Source organism: Abramis brama (assembly GCF_963993115.1).
Source record: "Abramis brama genome assembly, chromosome: 17".
Lineage (NCBI taxonomy): Eukaryota > Metazoa > Chordata > Actinopteri > Cypriniformes > Leuciscidae > Abramis > Abramis brama.
Genome location: NC_139979.1, coordinates 4690904 through 4711737, shown reverse-complemented (window position 1 = coordinate 4711737; position 20834 = coordinate 4690904). Strand labels below are relative to the sequence as shown.

Below are 20834 nucleotides of genomic sequence, written 5' to 3'. Positions count from 1 at the left end.
ACTTCAAGAGGAGGAAGAAGAATAATAATAATAATAATAATAAGAAAACTAACAGATACAATAGGTGCCATAGCCCCTTCGGGGCTTGGCCCCTAATAATAATAAGAAAACTAACAGATACAATAGGTGCCATAGCCCCTTCGGGGCTTGGCCCCTAATAATAATAAGAAAACTAACAGATACAATAGGTGCCATAGCCCCTTCGGGGCTTGGCCCCTAAATATCGGAAGGGCATTAAATGTAGTCACGCAATGCTGATGTTGTTAACATTAACAATTTGAGAACAAAGTATAATTTGCACGGTTTGACGTGATATGATAAGCGATCGTTAGATTTAATCAGCTGATTTACTGCAATGCTTTTTTCCCCTTAGTTGGTCAGAACAAAAGTGGATGTTACTTGTTCAGACGACATTTTCCGGTGAAAATTCTTATGTTGGTCATATATCCAAAAAGTAGAATCTGTGATTTCGAATGCCAGTATCCACATCCGCGCTGTGCCGAGCCGAGCCACAACCCACGTAAAGTTGATAATTCCGCGAATAACTGCAATTGCAGATTTCGAACAGAGATGGCGACAAAGAGGAAAAACTGCGGACTGCAGCTTTAATGTTCAGAGTTTTTTCTAAACAAAAAAGTGACATTCAAACACTTAAAGTCACCATGAAACGAAAGTTGTGAAAGTCATGAAACGTCTTTTCTTCCCTATTGTGACGTATATCAGAGTGAAACAGCTTCTCGGATCAGAAAAAAATGTAGGGCGGGGCTTGATTTTGTCCTTGGGGAATTGATTGGATAGTTGTGGTTTGCTATTGGTGGATCTTGTGAGTGACAGGTTTCCCCGCCCTCACACCACTAAACACATCATCAGAGAAGAGAAGAACTTGCAAGTGGGAGGGGAAGTTATTTTGATTAAAGATTATGAGGCATGGATCAATTATTTTTTATAAATATCGCAATATTCCATAAAAAACAAGAATAATCAATTTCGATTTCATAGTGACTTTAATATTTTTAAAGGGGAGTGTTTGATAAGCGCTGATGTCCTACAGCAGGCGGAGCATCTTGATCTTAGATCTTGCTGAGATTCAGTTTTTCCAGTTCCAGTTATTATAAGGATATAATTCTGGAACGCTATAAAAGGTTAATAATCCATTGCAGGCGACTACAAAATATCTGCCACTTCAGCACAAAGACAATAGCATCAGGAACTGTGTTCCCATCGGAGAGATGATTTATGGGGACGATAAGTGGAGCAGCTAATTTAATAAGGAAGTAAAATGGGCTACTCATTAGTTAGAGGACAGGAATATAGTTATATAGGGCTCCACACCTGAAGAGAGAAACACTGTGGTGTTCAAAGGTTTATGGTTGGTGAGATATGTTAATGTTTTTGAGAGAAGTCTCTTACTCTCACTCAAGCTCTTTACTTGATCGAAAATAGAGTGAAATCAGTAATATGTGAAATATAAATACAAATTAAAATTGCTACTTTCTATGTAAATATAATTTAAAATGTAATTTATTCCTGTGATCAAAGCTGAATTTTCAGCATCATTACTCCAGTCTTCAGTGTCACATGATCCTTCAGAAATCATTCTAATATGCTGATCTGCTATTATGCTGAATAGAAACATTTCTTATTATCATTGTTGAAAACAGTTGTGCTGCTTCATATGTACATACAGTTGCCACACAACTAACTCGCTCCATCCCTAGTTCTGATCTGAACATATGGGTCAGTACCTGTTGTGTGCTGGTGCTGCTGGAAGACGACTGTGTGGACGAACCTTCAGACTTCAGAGCAGCGGTGGCGTAACTCAACCTGTCATTCTGAGGAGACACTGATAGAAACAAACAGGTAATAATGATTCTGTGATTACTAGATTTACTTCTGCGCACTTCTGCGTACACAGGACCCAAAATGAACATTCACCAAGCATGGATAAAAATCTGTGTTGGAAGGAAATCCAAAATTATGTTATTATGAACAGTAACATTCAATATAATAAAAAAATGTAACACCCCCCCCAAACTGAATATTGGACCATATGCACACAATATAATACACTAATGCCAATACACACGATACTGATCTCTTGATATAAGTACTCTCAAGATACTTTAAACAAAGATAAAATATAAACTATAAACTATATATAAAACTTATTTTTCTTTTTTTTTTAGTCAGACTATATAAAGATTTATAAAGGTTTAAATATTGTATTTTATTAAATAATGTGTTGTATTTTTTATTTATTGTTAATAATTAATAAACATGGAATCTCAAATGTATGCTTTGATGTCTGGGTTTATCATATTTGATGCTAAATTAAATCTGTCTAAACTTTCCTTTTGGGTGAACTATACATGATACATAGTTGCATTTTTGTTTTGCAATATATTGTGACAAGATATATTGTTACACCCCCAAAATATGCCAGCTAGGCCTGTCACGATTATTGATTAATTGATTATTGATCGCGGTTATTTGATCAAATCGCAATTATTTGAAATGACTGCATCAATTGTGCAGTTTCAGTTTAATTTAAAATCAAATTTTTCCATCTAAAGGGAAATTTAAGCATTAACCATAAAGTGCGCAATATCGTGTCTCCTATCCTCTATGTATCATGTCTCAGATTGCATAATATACAATAATTTGAAAATTTCTTTCTTTTTTTACAGCATTGAAGTAAATCAAACTTTTAATAACTTTTATTATTATTACATGTAATTCAAAGTAAAACATAAAAAAATAACTTTAGCCTTGCACTGTCAAGAACCAAATCAAATTAAATTGTTAATCGCAGTTATCTGTATTCTGCTCAATTCATGATCGTGAGTCGTGACAGGCCTAATACCAGCAAAGGTATTGGTAAAGGTTCAACCATTTATGTGGCCTAAGGGATTCATCATTCGGTTTACATTAATACTGTAATATGCATTACCTTTCAGTCCTGTGCTGGATTTAGCAGTGCTCTCTCTGCTAAAGAACAGACTTCCCGGCTGGATGTTTGAACCAGAAGAAGGGGATTCGTCTTTAACACGGAACTGACCCAGTTTAGTTAGTTTCTGTCAGGAAGGGAGACAAAAGATTTCAAGAGCCGTCAAACAGCAGGACACTGAACACGAGCTGAGAGGAGCAGCACTCACCGGTGGAGTCGTGATGGGAACATCATTACCGTCTGGAGGAGAATGCAGCTTTATAAAGGTGATTCCATATGCTATTGCCTACACACAAACAGAGAACAAAGGCTCGCGATTCACACTCTTACTGTCGTGTCAGGGGCATTCGTGTTTGAATTAACATGAGAGAAAACAATGTTCACCTTGCTGTAAGGCTGACTGCAAACAATCTTCACGCAGTCCCACTTCTCCTGCGCCGTGGCCTTCACCAGCTGGTTGGGTCCAAAGAAGCGCACTCGGTTTGTGTTTGTGCCGTTACGGCTCTCTGTGGGTGACATGAAGGACGACGTGACCAACAGAACCTACAACAGATTGCAAGAAAGACACATTAACACCAACAGCCTTGAAAATGACACGTTCTTCAGAATCAGAATCAGTTTTATACCTCAGGTGGGATTAAAGGATTAGTTCACTTCAGAATTAAAATTTCCTGATAATTTACTCTCCCCCTCGTCATCCAAGATGTTCATGTCTTTCTTTCTTCAGTCGAAAAGAAATCAAGGTTTTTGAGGAAAACATTCCAGGAATTTTCTCCATATAGTGGACTTCAATAGGGTACACTGGTTTGAAGGTCCAAATCTCAGTTTCAGTGCAGCTTCAAAGGCTCGACACGATCCCAGCCGAGGAATAAGGGTCTTATCTAGCCAAAAGATCCGTCATTTAAAAAAGATATATATATCTTTATATATATATGTGACCCTGGACCACAAAACCAGTCACATGGGTCAATTTTTTGAAATTGTGATTTATACATAATATGAAAGCGGAATAAATACACTTTCCATTGACGTATGGTTTGTTATGATAGGACAATATTTGTCCGAGATACAACTATTTGAAAATCTGGAATCTGAGGGTGCAAAAAAATCTAAACATTGAGAAAATCGCATTTAAAGTTGTTCATTTATGTTCGCGATTGTGCTGCATTCACTCACAAAAATAAATGTTTTATATATTTACGGTAGGAAATATACAAAATATCTTCATGGAACCTGATCTTTACTTAATATCCTAATGATTTTTGGCATAAAAGAAAAATGGATAATTTTGACCCATACAATGTATTGTTGGCTATTGCCACAAATATACCCGTGCGACTTGTGACTGGTTTTGTGGTCCAGGGTCACATATATACTTTTTAACCACAAAATGCCTGTCTTGCACTAGCTCTGCAATGCGCCACACATTATGTAATCACGTTGAAAGGTCACGCGTGTTCTGGTTCAAAAAGGCGATCTCTCATTTTCTCCTCCAACTTTAAAATTGTCCGACATCCTTGTTTTACATTTTATTATTTATTTATTTTGTAAATGGCGTTTGACTTAGTCTTTGCACATTCGCTTTGTAAACACTAGGTCGGTACTTCCGCCTATGTCACGCGTGACCTTTAATGTGATTACGTAATGCGTGGCGCATCACAGGGCTAAAAAGGACATAAACGTTGTTTTTCTTTTTTAAATGACGGATCATTTGGCTGAATAAGACCCTTATTCCTCGGCTGGGATCCTGTAGAGCCCTTTGAAGCTGCATTGAAACTGTTGTACCCTAGTTGTACCCCATTGAAGTCCACTATATGGAGAAAAATCCTGGATTTCTTTTCGACTGAATGACGTGGGGGTGAGTAAATTATCAGGAAATTGTCATTCTGAAGTGAACTAATCCTTTAAGGAAACAAGAAACATAACTTAAAATAGATACAAGATATAGAATGTTAAAAAATAAATAGATATACAAAAATAGTTTACTATTATAGTTAACTAAAACCAATAAAATGTTACTTGATCTAAAATAAACGTTTAAACTGAAATAAAATAATATATTAAAATTCTAACTAGTTAGTTGGCAAGAAAATATTAGGATAAAAGCATCTGCTATATGAATACATGTAATGTAAATGTAAATTACAAATGTCTTTGCTGGTATATTTTAGGGGTGTACAAATATATTGTGTCACAATATATTGCAAAACAAAAATGCAACAGTGTTATCTGTGTGTATATTTCACCCAAAATGTAAGTTTAGTCAGATTTAATTTAGCATTTAAATATTGTAATGGTGCATCAAATAGGACAAACCCAGAAGGTCACAAATTTGAGGTTGAAATAAAATACAATATTAAAAACATTTTAAATGTATATAGTCTGGGACAGAGTCCAAGCATAAGCATCCTGTTTTTTTGTTTTTTTTACACAGCCTAAAAAAGTTAAAACTAAAATGATTAATAATAAAATCTATACTAGTCAATAATACTAAAATAACACTGACCACTAAAAGATGTAATTTACAGGAGATGTATTGTCTATGCAGCTATTATGTTGAATGTGTTGGTAAATATAAGAGCAAAAAATAATGGGTGTCACAAATAAATATATATGAATTATACATATTGTGCTCACTAGGTGATCTACTATGGGAGAGCGTTAGGCGTTCATAATTGAGATGGAAAAGTTTTTTATTGAAAGATTTTTTTTCTTCACAAAATGTAACTATATTATCACCTATACAATATCCAACTTTATCCACATTACATACAGTACTCATGTCAAGCAATATATACTATACAGCAAATCTCAACTGCTTGATTGTTTATATTGTCGCAAAATATAAACTATATTATCGTCCAGCTCTAATCTGCTAAATGCAACTATTAGGCATTATGATATTTAGATATATTGTAAACATACAATTTCCTATAAAGCTAATTTGAAGTAATGTGTATTATCTGAAATTAACTGGATAATAAATAAATGAATGTATTCTAAGATAATGGCATTTAAACTGTTTGATGCTTTTAAAGCTTGTAACTTTAAGACGCACCTCAAAGTCTTGATCTTTGACTGACGTGGAGTGTCCAACAAGGACCTCAATGAAAGCAGAGCCTTCGTTTCCAATGTCTATGCTGTGAATTTGCTCTTCCTTTTCCAACTGGAGAAACAACAGAGACAAAAATGTAATTTAAAAAAAATATTAAAATAAGTGCAGGTGATGTTCAGTTCTTATCTTAGAATATATATTTGTATTTATGAAATAAATGTTGATTTTAAATAATAAATAATTAAAAATATTAATAAACAGAATATTAACATATGAATATAACAGAAAAGCCATACTTGAAGAATGACTGAAACTTGCTTCTCTCCAGGTCTTGCAGCTTTCCATTTTCTGTACGTGTCAGAGCTCAAGAGGTTGTCTGCCTTGTGAGTCTGTGCAGAAGGATTGAACAAGTCTCATCAATAATCAACACTTTTATTTGGTCATTAACATCATGTTATTAGACTAGCTTCATTCTTCCTCGTCTTGTGAGAGTGCTTAGATGTTTTAATAGTCTCGCATTTAACCTTCAATATTAAAAACAGAGTTAGAATTTCATTAATTTCTGTGAATCATTTCAAATAATCTGTTTCAATAGACTTCTCTCTGTCCTCATATACAGAGTCTTCTCTTGTTAGTAGATTAGTGTACGTTGATTTTAAAGTGGCCTTGGGCTTTTGGAAAGCCAAAAAATCTTATTACTGTGATTAAATATGAAAGTTATTGATTTAAAATTAATAATAAAAAAGGTTAAAGGTATAAATATAGACAGTGTACACTTACATTGTCCTCGCTGCTGCAAGACACGACATGCTTAAGTTTGATTTCAGGCATGTTCGTCAAATTAAACACTCGTCTCTGGTCTCATAAAATCTGAAAACAATGTACAACAAAGGAGGATTTCATTAATAATGAACATTATAAATGTAAGTGAAAGCTTAAAGATGCAGTAGACTTGAATGACCTAAAATAAAACTTCTGAGCAATGGATTGTTGAGATTTTTTTCACCACCTTTCCAGTTTTTGCTTCCAGAGATTGCTGGATTAGATTTCTTTTTTTGTTATAAATCATTCAGACTAATTTGCTAATGAAGCAAAGGATTGATTTGATCACAAAGCAGACATCAAATCATGTCTAGCAAGCAGTTTTTAATCTACAAAAGAGTAATATATAGGCTAAATATTGTGGTAACTATGGTCAGATATTAAACTAAGACAAAAAAGTGACAATAACAGCATTCATATTTAAGAATATGAGCATTTCTGTTCACATTTTGCTGTAATCTAACCTACGATTTATTTCATTATAGTCTACTCAAATATTTGAGTGTTTTGGCCTCATAAAAATACACAATTATTTAAGAGATCAACTCAATTATTATCTAAACGAGACAGACTTGAAAACATTTAATATCTAGCAACATATTAATATGTTTTGTTTACACTGAGTGGCTGTCATTCATAAATACGAGACTAAGTGCGTCATCAGCTCGCATCTGGACCAAATGATTGTCAACAGTGTCTCTGGTGTAGTTTAGCTAGTATTCGACCATTAAAGTGACTAGTTAAGTTAACTAGCATGCTTCATAATTTCACAGCGCCCTGTTAGCGAACAATGGAGCTGCATTACAGCGGTCATTAAAGCGACAGAAACAGGGCTGAAAACATTCAGACACTCAATTGAATTAAATCAAGAACACTGTACCGAAGTCCAAAGTCTACAGACCTCAGTTATGTGGCTTAATGTAGCTTGTGTGGAGACTGTTTCACGAACACTCACGCATACAAACTCCCTCTCAATTCACAACACGTGACATCACTTCCGCCGACCGTCGTATCACAGGCAGAGCGACGCTTCATAGTGGTAAAGATGGTAAAATAAAGGTCCGTTTTAATTGCAAAACATTCAGGAAAAAATATTTGGAAGTTATCAAAATCCCCCCCCCCCCCCCCCCCAAAAAAAAAAAAACCAAAACAATTTATTTAAAAACTGAGAGCTGTCATGCATAAAGGAATATTTTATTAATTTCCAAAAAATCCAAAACGTATAATAATCATGTCTCTATGTCGATCAGTCTTTTTCCTTTCTCACTGCTATGAGAAACTGAAATGTTGATCAATTGCCTTTGATACTTGTTTTTAATAGGCCTAGATGTTGTAATTTTCCACCTGCACAGCTTTAAGGTTTTCTTTGAAATGCCATCTGACAAGTCTAGCACTTACCACACAAACTATGTTCCCCTTCTTCTCGGTTGCATGATAAGATCAATCTAAAGTGTTAATTTTTTTTAACCTTTTGCCCATTTCCCTGTTCCAGTCTCAGCCTGCATGTTTTAGTTTGCAATAAACTCTGTTTTATTTTTCTATTGTCCTCAGGACGAACCTAAAATACTTTCAGTTCATGACTCTATCTTGTATCATTTTATGAATATATTGTCCATGTACAAATACCACCTTTGAAATATACTGACTTTTCAATGATGCAAAGAATTTTCACTAATGACTTACTTTTGAAGCGCATGTCAAAGGAAAATCATTAGACACTCTCAAATGTGACTTTCCACAGCTCAGTCAGTGTTCATGAAAATAACCTGAAATGACTTTTGACTGATTTGCAAATCACTGATTCAATTGAATGGCGATTAAAACACACAACATAGTTATAAAGCCACTTTTTGTTTATTCAGTGATGTTGCAAACAGCCAAACAAACAATATTCACTCACATGCATTTCTTCATATTCTTCAAACTGTAGCTTGAGATACCAAAGACATTGTTTTTTATTTCTTTATTTCTGGAGGCTGGTTGATACAGAAACAACACAGACAGGTAAGATTGCTTCTGTTATTTGAGGATTCATTGATGATGTTGTGATCATATGACCTCCACATAGATGGCTGTGTCAGAGTCTATGGTGACGGCGGTCGGTCTCTCTCGCTGCTCTCGCTGTCGTCTGGCTCCTCGTCTTTGTCTCTTATGCATCTGCAACACAGAGACGGCTGCATTTCAAAATCAAATGCATCACCATTTCACATGCCTTTTATAAATACAGATGGCATTTTGCTGTTGTGATACCTCTCAGATTGTTGACATATTACCCCCCCCTTATGACTTTCACTTATATAATCTTAATAAAAAACATTATTTTTATAATTTAGAATTTCAATAAATGCGCTTTTGGACTTGTAGGAATACATTTTTAAATAATAATAATAATAATAATAATAATAATAATAATAAACAATTCGGAATTCAAAAATTCAGAATGCAAACATCAAAAATTCAACATTCTTAATAAAAAATTTCAAAAGATCAAGTAAAATGTCATCAATTCATACAGCAGATGACTATCATTGCATCCGAAATCACGTGCTGTCTGAGTAGTTTCTACATTTGAATTTAAATTTACTTCGACCATTAAGAAATTACATTCTATAGTATGAATGGGAGCGTGCCTATGTTCCCACAGCCCTATGTTCCCACAGCCCTATGTTCCATCATTTCCAAGCTTTTTTTTTTTTTCCAAAATTAGGCCCTGTGTTCCCACATTTCCTTTATCATCAATTTGCATCAGATTTTATCCCCATTTTTCCCAATTTGGTAGTCACTTACACTAACCCTAACCCTAACCCTAACCTTTTGGTGACTTGGCGCTTCCTGCTTAACTAAGTTCGGGGGACAGGGGGGTTAAATGAGAGAACATAGGACTGTGGGAACATAGGGCTGTGGGAACATAGGGCTGTGGGAACATAGGGCTGTGGGAACATAAGGCCTAATTTTCGAAATTTTCAGTAAAAAAAAAATTCTTAGAAATGTGGGAACATAGGGCTGTGGGAACATAGGGCTGACCCTGTATGGGGGAGAGATGGGTAGTATGAATGAAATTTGGACGTACTACATCTGTCATGTGATCTATCAGTGTCAGTTGTGTCACTTCACTTATAGGCCCTGTCTCGAATGAATGTCTCAACTCAAAACATACCAATCTTCATGAGCCCATCGTCGCTTCTTACCTGTTTGCTTCGTACAAAACATGGAGTGCAGTTCTGATAGATGAGCTGGTAACTGCCGTTGGTGTAGATGTTTGTGACCTCACTGCAGTTAATGTAGAGCGGCATGCGCTCCTGATAGATGCCGAGACTCTCCGGATGTATTGCAGGAGGTCTGTAGGCCATGCCACGTCTCCTTTTCAACAAGAAAAGAGCTCAGATGTTATTTACACTGAATGTAGTCAGATGAGATTTGTCAGACATGAAACTGAATTGTGAATAAGCACATGATAAAACATTAGTGAGAAGGATCTTACCGTCTGTTTGTGCAGCAACAGCAGTAAAGTGTCAGAAGACTCAGCAGCAGAAGGAAAAACACAGCACATGCTGCTGGTATTAGAATGCGTATCAGATGACCTGTGGGAAAAAACAACTTCCTCATTATAATGCATATGTAATGAATATTCAAACTTTGTTGTTTTTAAATTAGTAATTAAATATTTAAACATTTATGTAAATATTATAAATTATATTTATATATAAATTTAGTGCATATTTGATTTGATAAATTTTTGCATATATGTGTGTATATATTATATTTATATATATTTGTCTGTGTCTGTGTGTATATACTGTATATACACACACATATACACATATGTATGCATGTATATGTTTATATACACAGACAAGCGCACACACACAGTGTATATATATATATATATCGAACAAAAACTTTGATGTTAGATGCGATAAATCGATTTGACAGCACTGATATAAATTAATATTTAATCAAAAATATAATAAAATAAAATATTTATAAATAGGTAAAATAATGAAATTCCAGAAGTTTCCATTACTGAATTCCATTACTGTTCTTCAGGTTTTACACCATTACCACAAATATTTTCTTGACTTTTCTAGTCTTTTCCACTCTTTTTTTTGTTTCATTTCCTGCCCTGATTTTTGGAAAAATCTGTAGAATGGATTTAAACACTAAATTTGTGTTAAACAGAGCTTTTTTTACTACACTCTTTGGTAGATAGAAGCATCATTATATTATCAATTACCATATTTAATAGTATAAAAACTATTAATGGCAGATAAAAGCATCATTTTATTACCAAGTATTATATTTAATAGTTTAAAACAGAAGGATGTCCAGAAGGAAGTGTTCCCATTCTGTGCAAATCTTCAGGATTTATGGATCAGTTACAGAATCATTGCAAAAAGAAAAATAATAGAATAGAGGTTTGAAACAATGAGTAAATAATGACAAAATCTTCATATCTGTCTGAACTATAATCCTCTAAATGTCATTGTTCAGCTGTAGCGTACCTTCATGAGCCTCATACAGTACGTGAGAGTCGTTTCCCAGTGAGTTGATTGCGTAACATTCCACCGGCAGAGGAGCATCTGCGAATCCACTGAGAGTCGCCATCAGTGTATGGTTGAAATAAGAAAAAGAAACATTATATCCGTCCGGCAGGTGAGTCCCGTTCACGCTCCAGGTGACAGCGGGACGAGGGTTCGAGTCCACGGCACAGAAGCAGGACAGCAGCGTCCCGTCCCAATCACAGGACGAGTTGGACAGAATCACAGGAGCGTCTGCAGGGACGAGAATAGTGGACATGTACAACATGAGACAAACTAAACAGCACTATAAAGGACAGAATACAGAAGCAGAAGAATGCAGTGTCATTTTGTATCATGTTTTACTGAGGGTTATTATTATAGCTAAAAAAAAAAAAACTTTAAAAAAAACCTCAAACCATTAAAAAAAAAAACTTAACTTGAAATAAAATAAATGTTAACTGAAATAAAATAAAATATAAACAACTTTAACTTTTTTTATTTCAACTAGTTGCCAACATTTCTCATTTTAAATGTATGTACTAAAATAATACTAAAACTGAAAAAATCCTATATAGACATATTTTTAAAAATAAAAAACCTACTAAAATGACAAAAAAAAAACTTAGGCTACTTAAACTTTAATTAAAATTTAAATTATAATCTCTTCAAATTAAATTAAAACCTTAAAAATATTAATAAAAATATACTAGTTTGTCAATAATACTAAAATAGCACTGGTCTACGGAGCACCTAAGAGGAAATGATGATGGGAAATATATGAGATGGGAGAAAAAAATACTTTTGCTCTCCACCAAAACTTTTTCAAATTCTTAAAAAAAAGAAGAATTCTTAAAAAAAGAAAAGAAAATTCTTCCACATTTTTCCAAATTCTTTTTTTTTTTTTTTTTTCTTAATTTTTACTTTTCAAATTCTTTTTTCTTTTTTTTTTTTAAATTCTTAATTATTATTATTTATTTATTTTTTAATTCCTTTTGTATTCCACAGATGCTGGATTGGAACCAGCAAATAAAGAAAAAATAATGACCGGTACGAATTAATTAAGTGTGTAAACTACTACAGCACGTTGACTCACATTGCACATTGAGGCCCGTGAGGCGAGACGCCGCCCGTCCCAGTCTGTTGGCGGCGGTGCACTGAGCGCGTGTGTCTCGGGTCACGTTGTAGATGTGGACGGTGGCAGTGCGTTTGGAGAGGATCACCGTGTTTCCCGACTGAACGGTTGACCACTGGTATTCAAACGCCGGCGGGTCGGCCTTACAGGAACAACTCAGCAGAGCATTTCCTCCGACCCGGACAGACGTCGTGAGGACCTTAATGGAGACGTCTTTGGGAGGAACTGAGGAGACCAGAAACATTTAGAACTGCGTTAGATCAGGGGTTCTCAACCAGGGGGCCTCAAAATGATTTAAAATAAAACAAAACAAACTTTGACATAAGTGAAAACAACTGAAAATCAAGATGTAAGCTGTTATCTGTCACAATTACTTTCATTTAAGTCTGTCTTAGTTTCATTTTCAAGGACTTTTAATTTGCTCATCTTTTGTAACCAGTTTCCTGTGTTCCTTTGCTCCCGCCAATCAGTCTCCTTGGTTACTCATTAATTAGACCCCACCTGTTAGTATTCAGTTTGTCATCTTGTATATTTAATCCATTCAGCTCCCTCTGTCAGGTCCCTTTGTCTGGTATTGTTGTGTTTCACCACTATTGGATTACCCGAGTCTATTTGATTGTTAAACAACGTTTATATTTGAATTACTTAGTCAATCTTCTTCATCCTCGGACTCAACTTAACAGTATCATATTTCTTATTTTAATTAGAACTGCAATTTCACAAAACCTGGATATATGAGGGAATTTCTAAAAGTGTGATTTATAGACCATGAAAAGTCATGGAAATTAAATAAATATTAAGTCATAGACTTTTTTTTATAATGAATGTGAAATTTTCAAGTTATGTCAAGTTCTAAAATATTTTATCAGTGCTTAGAAATTGCTATGTGTAGCCAAATAAATAACTATTAAAAAAACAATAAAATAATTGTAATAATAAAAAAGTCACTAGAAAATCATGTACATTTGTTGGTAATAAAACTCTGTAGAATATTCTGGAATTTTTTTAATGATTAAGAATTACTTTAATTATTCTAATTAAATATTATTATTATTATAAATATAATTTATAATATTTAAATAAATATTTAATTAAACTAATTTTACTTGCCACCCCTAGTTTTTACAAATAAAAATGTTTGAAAATGAGCAGCTTTGTAAATACAACAGAATTACCAGAAATCTCTTTGAGGGCCTTCAAATATTGTCTTTGACAATGATAGGCCTTGAAGTAAAAAAGGTTTGGCACTTTGGATGTTATTATACAATTTAAAACCACAACTTTTTCTCATATGCAGCACTGGTTTGAATTTAAGTTCTACATAACCACTGAATTTCCATGGCTTTTCTGCTGGTTTGTGATTAGTGAATAAAGATCTTTGACATCTTACAGTGAACGAGGATCTCTCGGCTGGCTGAAGATCTCCTGTTCTTCAGATACTCCACCTCACATCGCACTCTGGGGTTCGTGTGTTGCGGGACGGTAAAGGACAGTGAGGTCCACATGACCGGTAAGTGACCCGGGTCACGCTGCAGCTCCGTGTCTCCGTGAACGACGCTCCCGCCCTGATCGCCTCGCTCCCACTTCCACAGCAGACGGGGCCGTTCGGACGGGCAGCTGACCCTCACTGAACAGTTCAACATGACCCACTGACCCTGCTTCACGGGCCCCGGGTCAGTGACCTCAGGCGGCTCTGGCGTATCTGATGATGAGACACAAGATTCATACACATATTCTGTGTTATTAGATGTAAAATCACATGAACATCAGTGTTGTTATAGTATCATTAAAGGTGCAGTAAGCGATTTCTGAGAAACGCTGTTGATATTTGAAAATACGCCCCTACCCATCTACCTATCTTGATAGCTCCGCCCCCAAAACGCTGTGTAACACAGCACCTCCCCCTCATGAGTGGACACGCCCCTTACTGCTGATTGGCTACAAGTGCTTTGTGTTTTGGTGCTGGTTCCGATTCACTTTCGACAGCATTTCTCAGAAATCGCTTACTGCACCTTTAATATACTTTTATAGTTTTTATTTATATTTTGAATTAGTTTAATTAATTGTTTTATTTTCATGTTTTCTAGTTTTTTAATGTCTATTTAGTTTTATTGTTACTTTGAATTAGTTTTTATTCTTAGAATTTCCATTTTAATTTTAATGTTTGATAAAGTTATATTTTTTTGTGGTGTCTTCTTTTTTTAAATATATATATAGCTAAATATATGTTTCTTTTTTAATTTTTGTTTTCAGTTTTCATTAAAATTTCATTTTAGTTAGTTTTGGATTTTTTTGTGTGTTTTTATCATTTTTATTAGTTATTTTTTAAATATGTCTATATAGTTTGTATTAATATTTTGAATTTATTCAAATATTTTTTGTTTTCATTTTAGTTAAAGTTGTAGACATTTTGTTTGTCACTTAAATCTATATAGTGTTTAATAATATTTTGAATTTAAGTAATTTGTTGAGTGTTTTTTTTGTGATTTCTATAGCCTATATTTTTATTTCAGTTTTAGTTAGGCTACTTAAATCAACTGAAACTAAACGAAAATGTAAAAATGTTGCCATAGCAACATACTGAAATAAATTGTTATTTGCTGTAGTAGGTTTTGTAATTTTTTATTTTATTTCAGTTAACATTTATAATTTCTAAAACAACATTTATAAACCTTTTTTTAAACGGTTTTAGTTGTATTTGCATCAGGTCAGTACAACATTAGCATACCAGTGACGCTGACGTTGATTTTGGTGGCCACAGCCCATGACCTTTGACCCAGCTCCCTCATCTGCAGTTCATATGTGTTCTGGTCTTCCTTCCTGATTCTGTGGATGCTGATGGAGCAGTCCCCGGCGCTGAGGTTCCCCGCGAGGGACGTGCGCTCTCTGAAGTCTGGATGAATCGCATCCCCGCGGTGAGTGCTGAAGACCGTCGGCCTCAGTTTCATCAAGTAGGAAGTCGGAGTTCTCGTGAGCCGAACCTCCATCCGCGTTGCGTTGGGAACCGGGCTGAAGGAGCAGGGGAGCACGAGACACGATCCCTCCAGGACTAACACTCGCCCCGGGGCAGAGAGGGAGACAGCAGGTGTCGCCCTCCACAGGCATGCTGAAACAGAGAAGAAACGGTTTACAGAACCATTTAAAAAAATTTTTTTAATATATATATATATTTTTTTTCTCTCTTTTTTTTCTTCTGTAAAATAATTCAGTAACACTTTACAACAAGATTCCATTTGTTAACATTAGTATACATCAGTTAACATGAAACTAACGAAAAGGATACTTCTGCAGCATTTATTAATCTTAGTTAATTTTAATGGTCACACTTTAGATTAGGGTCCAGTTCTCACAATTAACTATTAACGACGACCTTTGCCTCAATAAACTCCCAATTACTGCTTATTAATATTTAGTAAGGTAGTTGTTAAGTTTAGGTTTTGGGTAGGATTAAGGATGTAGAATATGGTCATGCAGAATAAGGCATTGATATGTGCATTATAAGTAATAATAAAAATATCCTAGTAATATGCATGCTCATAAGCATTAATAGTGAGAATTGGACCCTAAACTAAAATGTTAACTTTTAATTTCAACATTTACTGATTAAAACCAAAAATGGCAACACTTTACAATAAGGTCCCATTAGTTAACGTTATTTAACGCATTCACTAATATTAACTATGACTATGAGTAATATTAATCATGTATTAGTAAATGTTGAAATTAACATTAACTAAGATTAATAGATGCTTTAGAAGTATTTTTCATTGTCAGTTCATGTTAGTTAACTAATGTTAATGGAACCTTATCATAAAGTGTCAAAGTTGTATCAGTTATTATAATTATTTCATGGATCTTAACATGAATGGTGAACAATAGTATTTTTTATTAACTAATGTTAACAATTATTAATAAACACTGTAACGTGTATTGCTGATGCATTAACTAACCTTATTGTAAAGTGTTTATTCTGTTAAACCAATTCAGAGATGATTGACACAAATGAAGACTAATAATATTTCACATCTCATCACCAAAAGTTGCTCATTGAAACTGAATTATAATAAATGACTTCTGTCAGAGTGACCGTCCTAATGAGAATATTAAACACTGCTTTTATGCTCTTTGTCTTCACGTGTATCTAAAAAAAACACACTTGATATCAGTCTTGCATTGTGACAAGAGCATTTCACAACACAGCCGAATATAGAAAAGAGAAGTTATGAAGTGTCTGAGTCTGCATTTGCAGTGCGGTCACATGCATTTAGTGAATATTAACATACTGTATTATTTATGTGTTCAAGTTTATTTAATGATGTATGGAAAGAGAGCATGTAAGAATGAAATGCATGTTTAGAATTGAGACGATGTTCAGAGAAAATGATCTTTGCAACATAACCGGATTTTGATTTGATTTTGACAGATACAGATCAGGGCAGATATACTAAAATCACACTTACCTGTCATCACAGTAAAGAGCCCAATCGCTGCGTCCAGAGCCATGAGCGACCACCAGCCGGAGGGACGACTACACCAGTGGACAGATGCTGCCTGCTGGGGATTTTTTGGTCTTTTTCTGTTTTAAAGGGAAGTCAAATCTGGAGGTCTGGCATGTTTCGCAATGCTGACCTTCTGTTCCATGACGTTCTTGCTCCAACATCTTGACTACACTTATATTGCATTCAAGGTACACAAGGCTGTTATCAGGTCTTGCTATACAATTAATAATTCAGTAAAAATACGGTAAAAATGTAAACATATTTACAGAACAACATGTAGGCCTTACATAAAATATATATGTGAACCTGGACCATAAAACCAGTCTTAAGGGTAATTTTTTTTAAATTGAGACGTATACATCATTTGAAAGCTGAATAAACAAGCTTTCCATTGATGTAAGGTTTGTTAGGATAGATATATTTGGCCAATATACAACTATTTGAAAATCTGGAATCTGAGGGTGCAAAAAAAATGAAAACATTGAGAAAATTGCGTTTAAAATTGTCCATTTATGTTGGCGATTGTGCTGCATTCACTCACAAAAATAAAAATGTTATATATTTACGGTAGGAAATTTACAAAATATCTTCATGGAACATGATCTTTACTTAATATTCTAATGATTTTTAGTATAAAAGAAAAATCGATAATTTTGACCCATATAATGTATTGTTGGCTATTGACACAAATATACCCGTGCGACTTATGACTGGTTTTGTGGTCCAGGGTCACATATATATATATTTTAAAACAGGAAATTACAACAGACCTTATTTGCTGAATTAGCAAGGCCATGTTGCTACTAAAATCTATTTGTACTTTTAATATACTGACATCCACCATAATAACACTGGTGGTATAGAGAAAAAAAAACACATGATGATTCAAAGTACATTATAAGTAGCTTTGCCTTTTCCACAAGCTGAGATTAAAACTAGATAGAAAATGCACACAGTGTCATACACACAAATACAAAACACCATCATGGTTGGAAACATGACATTAAAATAATGCAATAAACATTAATTTAACAACATAAGATGCAGCTTAATATAAAACCATAATGTAGCCTATACTGAAATACTAAGAAGGAACTCAGTTATTCAAATTAAAAAAACATCATGTAAAGTGCCACACAGGGAATTCTGGGAATGTCAGTGAATGGTTTTTTACTGTTCTTTTTTTATTTTATTTTTATGGTACATTTAACAGCATTTTACTGTAAAATTACATCAAATGTTAGGCTATTACAGTTTTTCTTCAAAAATGTTGTACAGGAATTTACTGTCAACCAATTAACAGGTTTTTACTTGCGCATTTTCACACTATTTTTCTACAGTTAAAATTGCTTTCATTATTTTACTTTGCAGGAATGATGTCATGTTCATTAAAAACTAATTGTGTTATTCTTAACATTTTTATTAGTATTATTACGCAAGGTTAAGTTTACCATGTGCTCAGCAGTGACACACTCTCACATTTTAACCCATTTCCTCTCTTAACGCTTCCTCCTCATACACTTTATTTTGTTGCGAACATTCAGTGTTTAGATTCTGGCTAGGACCCTCATGATACCCACATTAGTGATGGAAAAGTGGGGTGGGTAAAGCTCACAGAGTGTGATTTACAGCACTATTATCATCTGACAGAGAGGAACCTTGGGAATATCCCCATTCCATACAATGCTTTAATGTGTGGAAATATTAATTGTGATAATCTGAATCATAGAGAGGATGTGTATAAGATGTATGATCTAGTTGTGGCTGGATTAAAAGACTCAAGTACACCTTTTTGTAAAAGAAGGTTTAAACAACAAAATGCTCGATCTGGATGGAATGAGCACGTAAGGAACCATCACCAGCAGGCTAAAGTGGCCTTTATAAATTGGGTTGCTGCGGGTAAACCAAGGACCGGACCTGTATTTGAGCATAAAAAACAGATGGATAAGCAATTTAAATGTGCTGTACGGTACATAAAAAGGATGGAGCATAATTTGAGGGCTGACTCCTTAGTGCGAAAACTGTTGCAAAATGTGCAAGACTTTTGGAAAGAAATTCAGGTTATGAATGCTGCCAAAGTTCCTCTGCCCGTTAGTGTTGAGGGAGTTACAGGGCCTGATAATGTTGTGGAGCTGTGGAGAAAGCATTACAGTGATTTATTCAATTGTGTAGAAAGTAAAAACTTCAGTATTGGTGATGTCTCCCCTGATAATGTGAGTGTCACTAGTGAGGAGGTAACGGAAACTATCAATGGGTAAATCTTGTGGCTTGGATCAAATCACAGCGGAGCATTTAAAATTGGCCAGTCATAGAGTTGTGGTATTACTTGCTTTATGTTTTACTGCAATGTTAACGCATGGTATATTGCCCAGCTCTATGCTGTCTGTTGTACTTGCACCTGTAGTGAAGGATAAAACAGGGAAAATCTCCAGTATTGAAAATTACAGGCCAATTGCATTGGCTTGTGTCATATCAAAGGTTTTTGAAATTGTACTCCAGGATAGAATTCAGAAATATGTTGTCACCACTGATGAGCAGTTTGGTTTTAAAAGTCAACATGGAACTGATATGTGCATCTATGCCATGAAAGAGGCTGTGAGGAAGTACAGAGGGCAGAACTCCACTATGTTTCTGTGCTTCTTGGATGCCTCCAAAGCGTTTGACCGCATCAACCATGGCAAACTGTTTGAAAAACTGCAACAGCGAGGGGTTCCTCCCTACCTAATCCGGATCCTAGGTTTTTGGTACACACATCAAACAATGCAGGTTAGATGAGGTAGTGTGATATCAAGATCCTTTTCTGTGACTAATGGGGTGAGGCAGGGTGGGATCCTGTCACCCATGCTTTTTAACCTTTATATGGATGATCTCTCCCGAACATTGAAAAACTGTAAGACCGGCTGCATGATAGGGGAAAGACTATTAAATCATCTACTTTATGCTGATGACCTGGTCATTATGTCACCCTGCTCTGTAGGCCTCCAGCAATTGCTTGATGTGTGTACTGAATATGGTGAACGATATGACATCAAATTTAACCCAAAAAAGACTGTTGTGATGATTGTGAGGACTAGAGAGCAGCATAAGTCTGTATTTCCCATGTTTCATTTGTCAGGAGGGGATTTGGCAGTTGTGGAAAAAGTGAAGTACCTCGGTCACATTATAAGGAGTGACCTCTCTGATAATGATGACATCCAGAGGCAGTACTGTAAATTGTATGCGCAAGCTAATATGCTGGCACGGAAATTTGGAATGTGTACAGAAAATGTAAAAATAGTCTTGTTTAAAGCCTACTGCACACCACTCTACACTGCCCACCTGTGGTGTTGCTACACAAAAGCTGTATTTCACAAGTTACAAGTAGCATACAATGATGCTCTTAGGATTCTTTTGAAAGTCCCTCGCTGGACCAGTGCCAGCCAGTTGTTTGTGCAGAATGATGTGACCACACTAAATGCTGTAATAAGAAATGTTGTGTATAAATTTATGATGAGACTTATGGACTCGCAAAATGAAATTATAATTGTTTTGATATGGCCTGACCAGAGCAGTACTAGGTACAGTTCGCTGCTTTGGAGGCACTGGAGAAATTGTTTATATGGATTATAGTAATCCTTTGTTTTTATTTGTCTGTCTGTCTCTTTTACATGTTTTTTATGGACCTTTTTGAGTCTGAAATAAAGAAATATATAAATACACCAATACCTCAATTTCTAATTCTAATGAGTAATTGGTTCCTGCATTAAGTGAGAATAATCATAGTTTTACTATAGCAACAATAGTACAGTAACCTATGGTATTTGTAGTAAACCCCAAATGTACTGTTGTTGCAACTACTGTTTTTTAACCATATTTGTAG

The 20834-nt window shown here is 34.9% G+C and overlaps 2 protein-coding genes across 2 annotated transcripts in view; both read right to left on the bottom strand.

Annotated features, from left to right (window-relative positions):
* xrcc1 (X-ray repair complementing defective repair in Chinese hamster cells 1) overlaps positions 1 to 7865 on the bottom strand; it is a 28265-nt gene extending 20400 nt beyond the window's left edge. The window contains exons 1-8 of the mRNA XM_084088102.1: positions 7726 to 7865; positions 6783 to 6872; positions 6299 to 6391; positions 6006 to 6113; positions 3332 to 3490; positions 3156 to 3233; positions 2951 to 3074; positions 1746 to 1843 (exon numbers count right to left, since the gene is read on the bottom strand). Coding sequence (XP_083944228.1) covers positions 1746 to 1843; positions 2951 to 3074; positions 3156 to 3233; positions 3332 to 3490; positions 6006 to 6113; positions 6299 to 6391; positions 6783 to 6833 — 711 coding nt within the window. The 5' untranslated portion in view covers positions 6834 to 6872; positions 7726 to 7865. The remainder of the gene's footprint in view (positions 1 to 1745; positions 1844 to 2950; positions 3075 to 3155; positions 3234 to 3331; positions 3491 to 6005; positions 6114 to 6298; positions 6392 to 6782; positions 6873 to 7725) is intronic.
* A 794-nt stretch (positions 7866 to 8659) lies between these two features.
* Positions 8660 to 17074, bottom strand: LOC311067417 (B-cell receptor CD22). The gene is made up of 8 exons (XM_084089257.1): positions 16937 to 17074; positions 15205 to 15582; positions 13867 to 14178; positions 12438 to 12701; positions 11327 to 11596; positions 10306 to 10405; positions 10013 to 10184; positions 8660 to 8981 (listed from the first exon to the last, which is right to left on the bottom strand). The coding sequence occupies exons 1-8, from the start codon at positions 16977 to 16979 to the stop codon at positions 8874 to 8876; spliced, it is 1647 nt and encodes a 548-aa protein (XP_083945383.1). The 5' UTR covers positions 16980 to 17074; the 3' UTR covers positions 8660 to 8873.
* Positions 17075 to 20834: the final 3760 nt, after the last annotated feature.

What these genes read in the sequence shown, in the direction of transcription:
- LOC311067417 (XM_084089257.1), bottom strand. Translation starts at nt 16,979, where the DNA reads ATGGCTCTGGACGCAGCGATTGGGCTCTTTACTGTGATGACAG. An exon ending in CCGAGAGATCCTCGTTCACT is followed by an intron (nt 12,702 to 13,866) that starts GTAAGATGTCAA and finishes TGGTCTCCTCAG; the next exon opens with TTCCTCCCAAAGACGTCTCC. An exon ending in CACGGGCCTCAATGTGCAAT is followed by an intron (nt 11,597 to 12,437) that starts GTGAGTCAACGT and finishes TCGTCCCTGCAG; the next exon opens with ACGCTCCTGTGATTCTGTCC.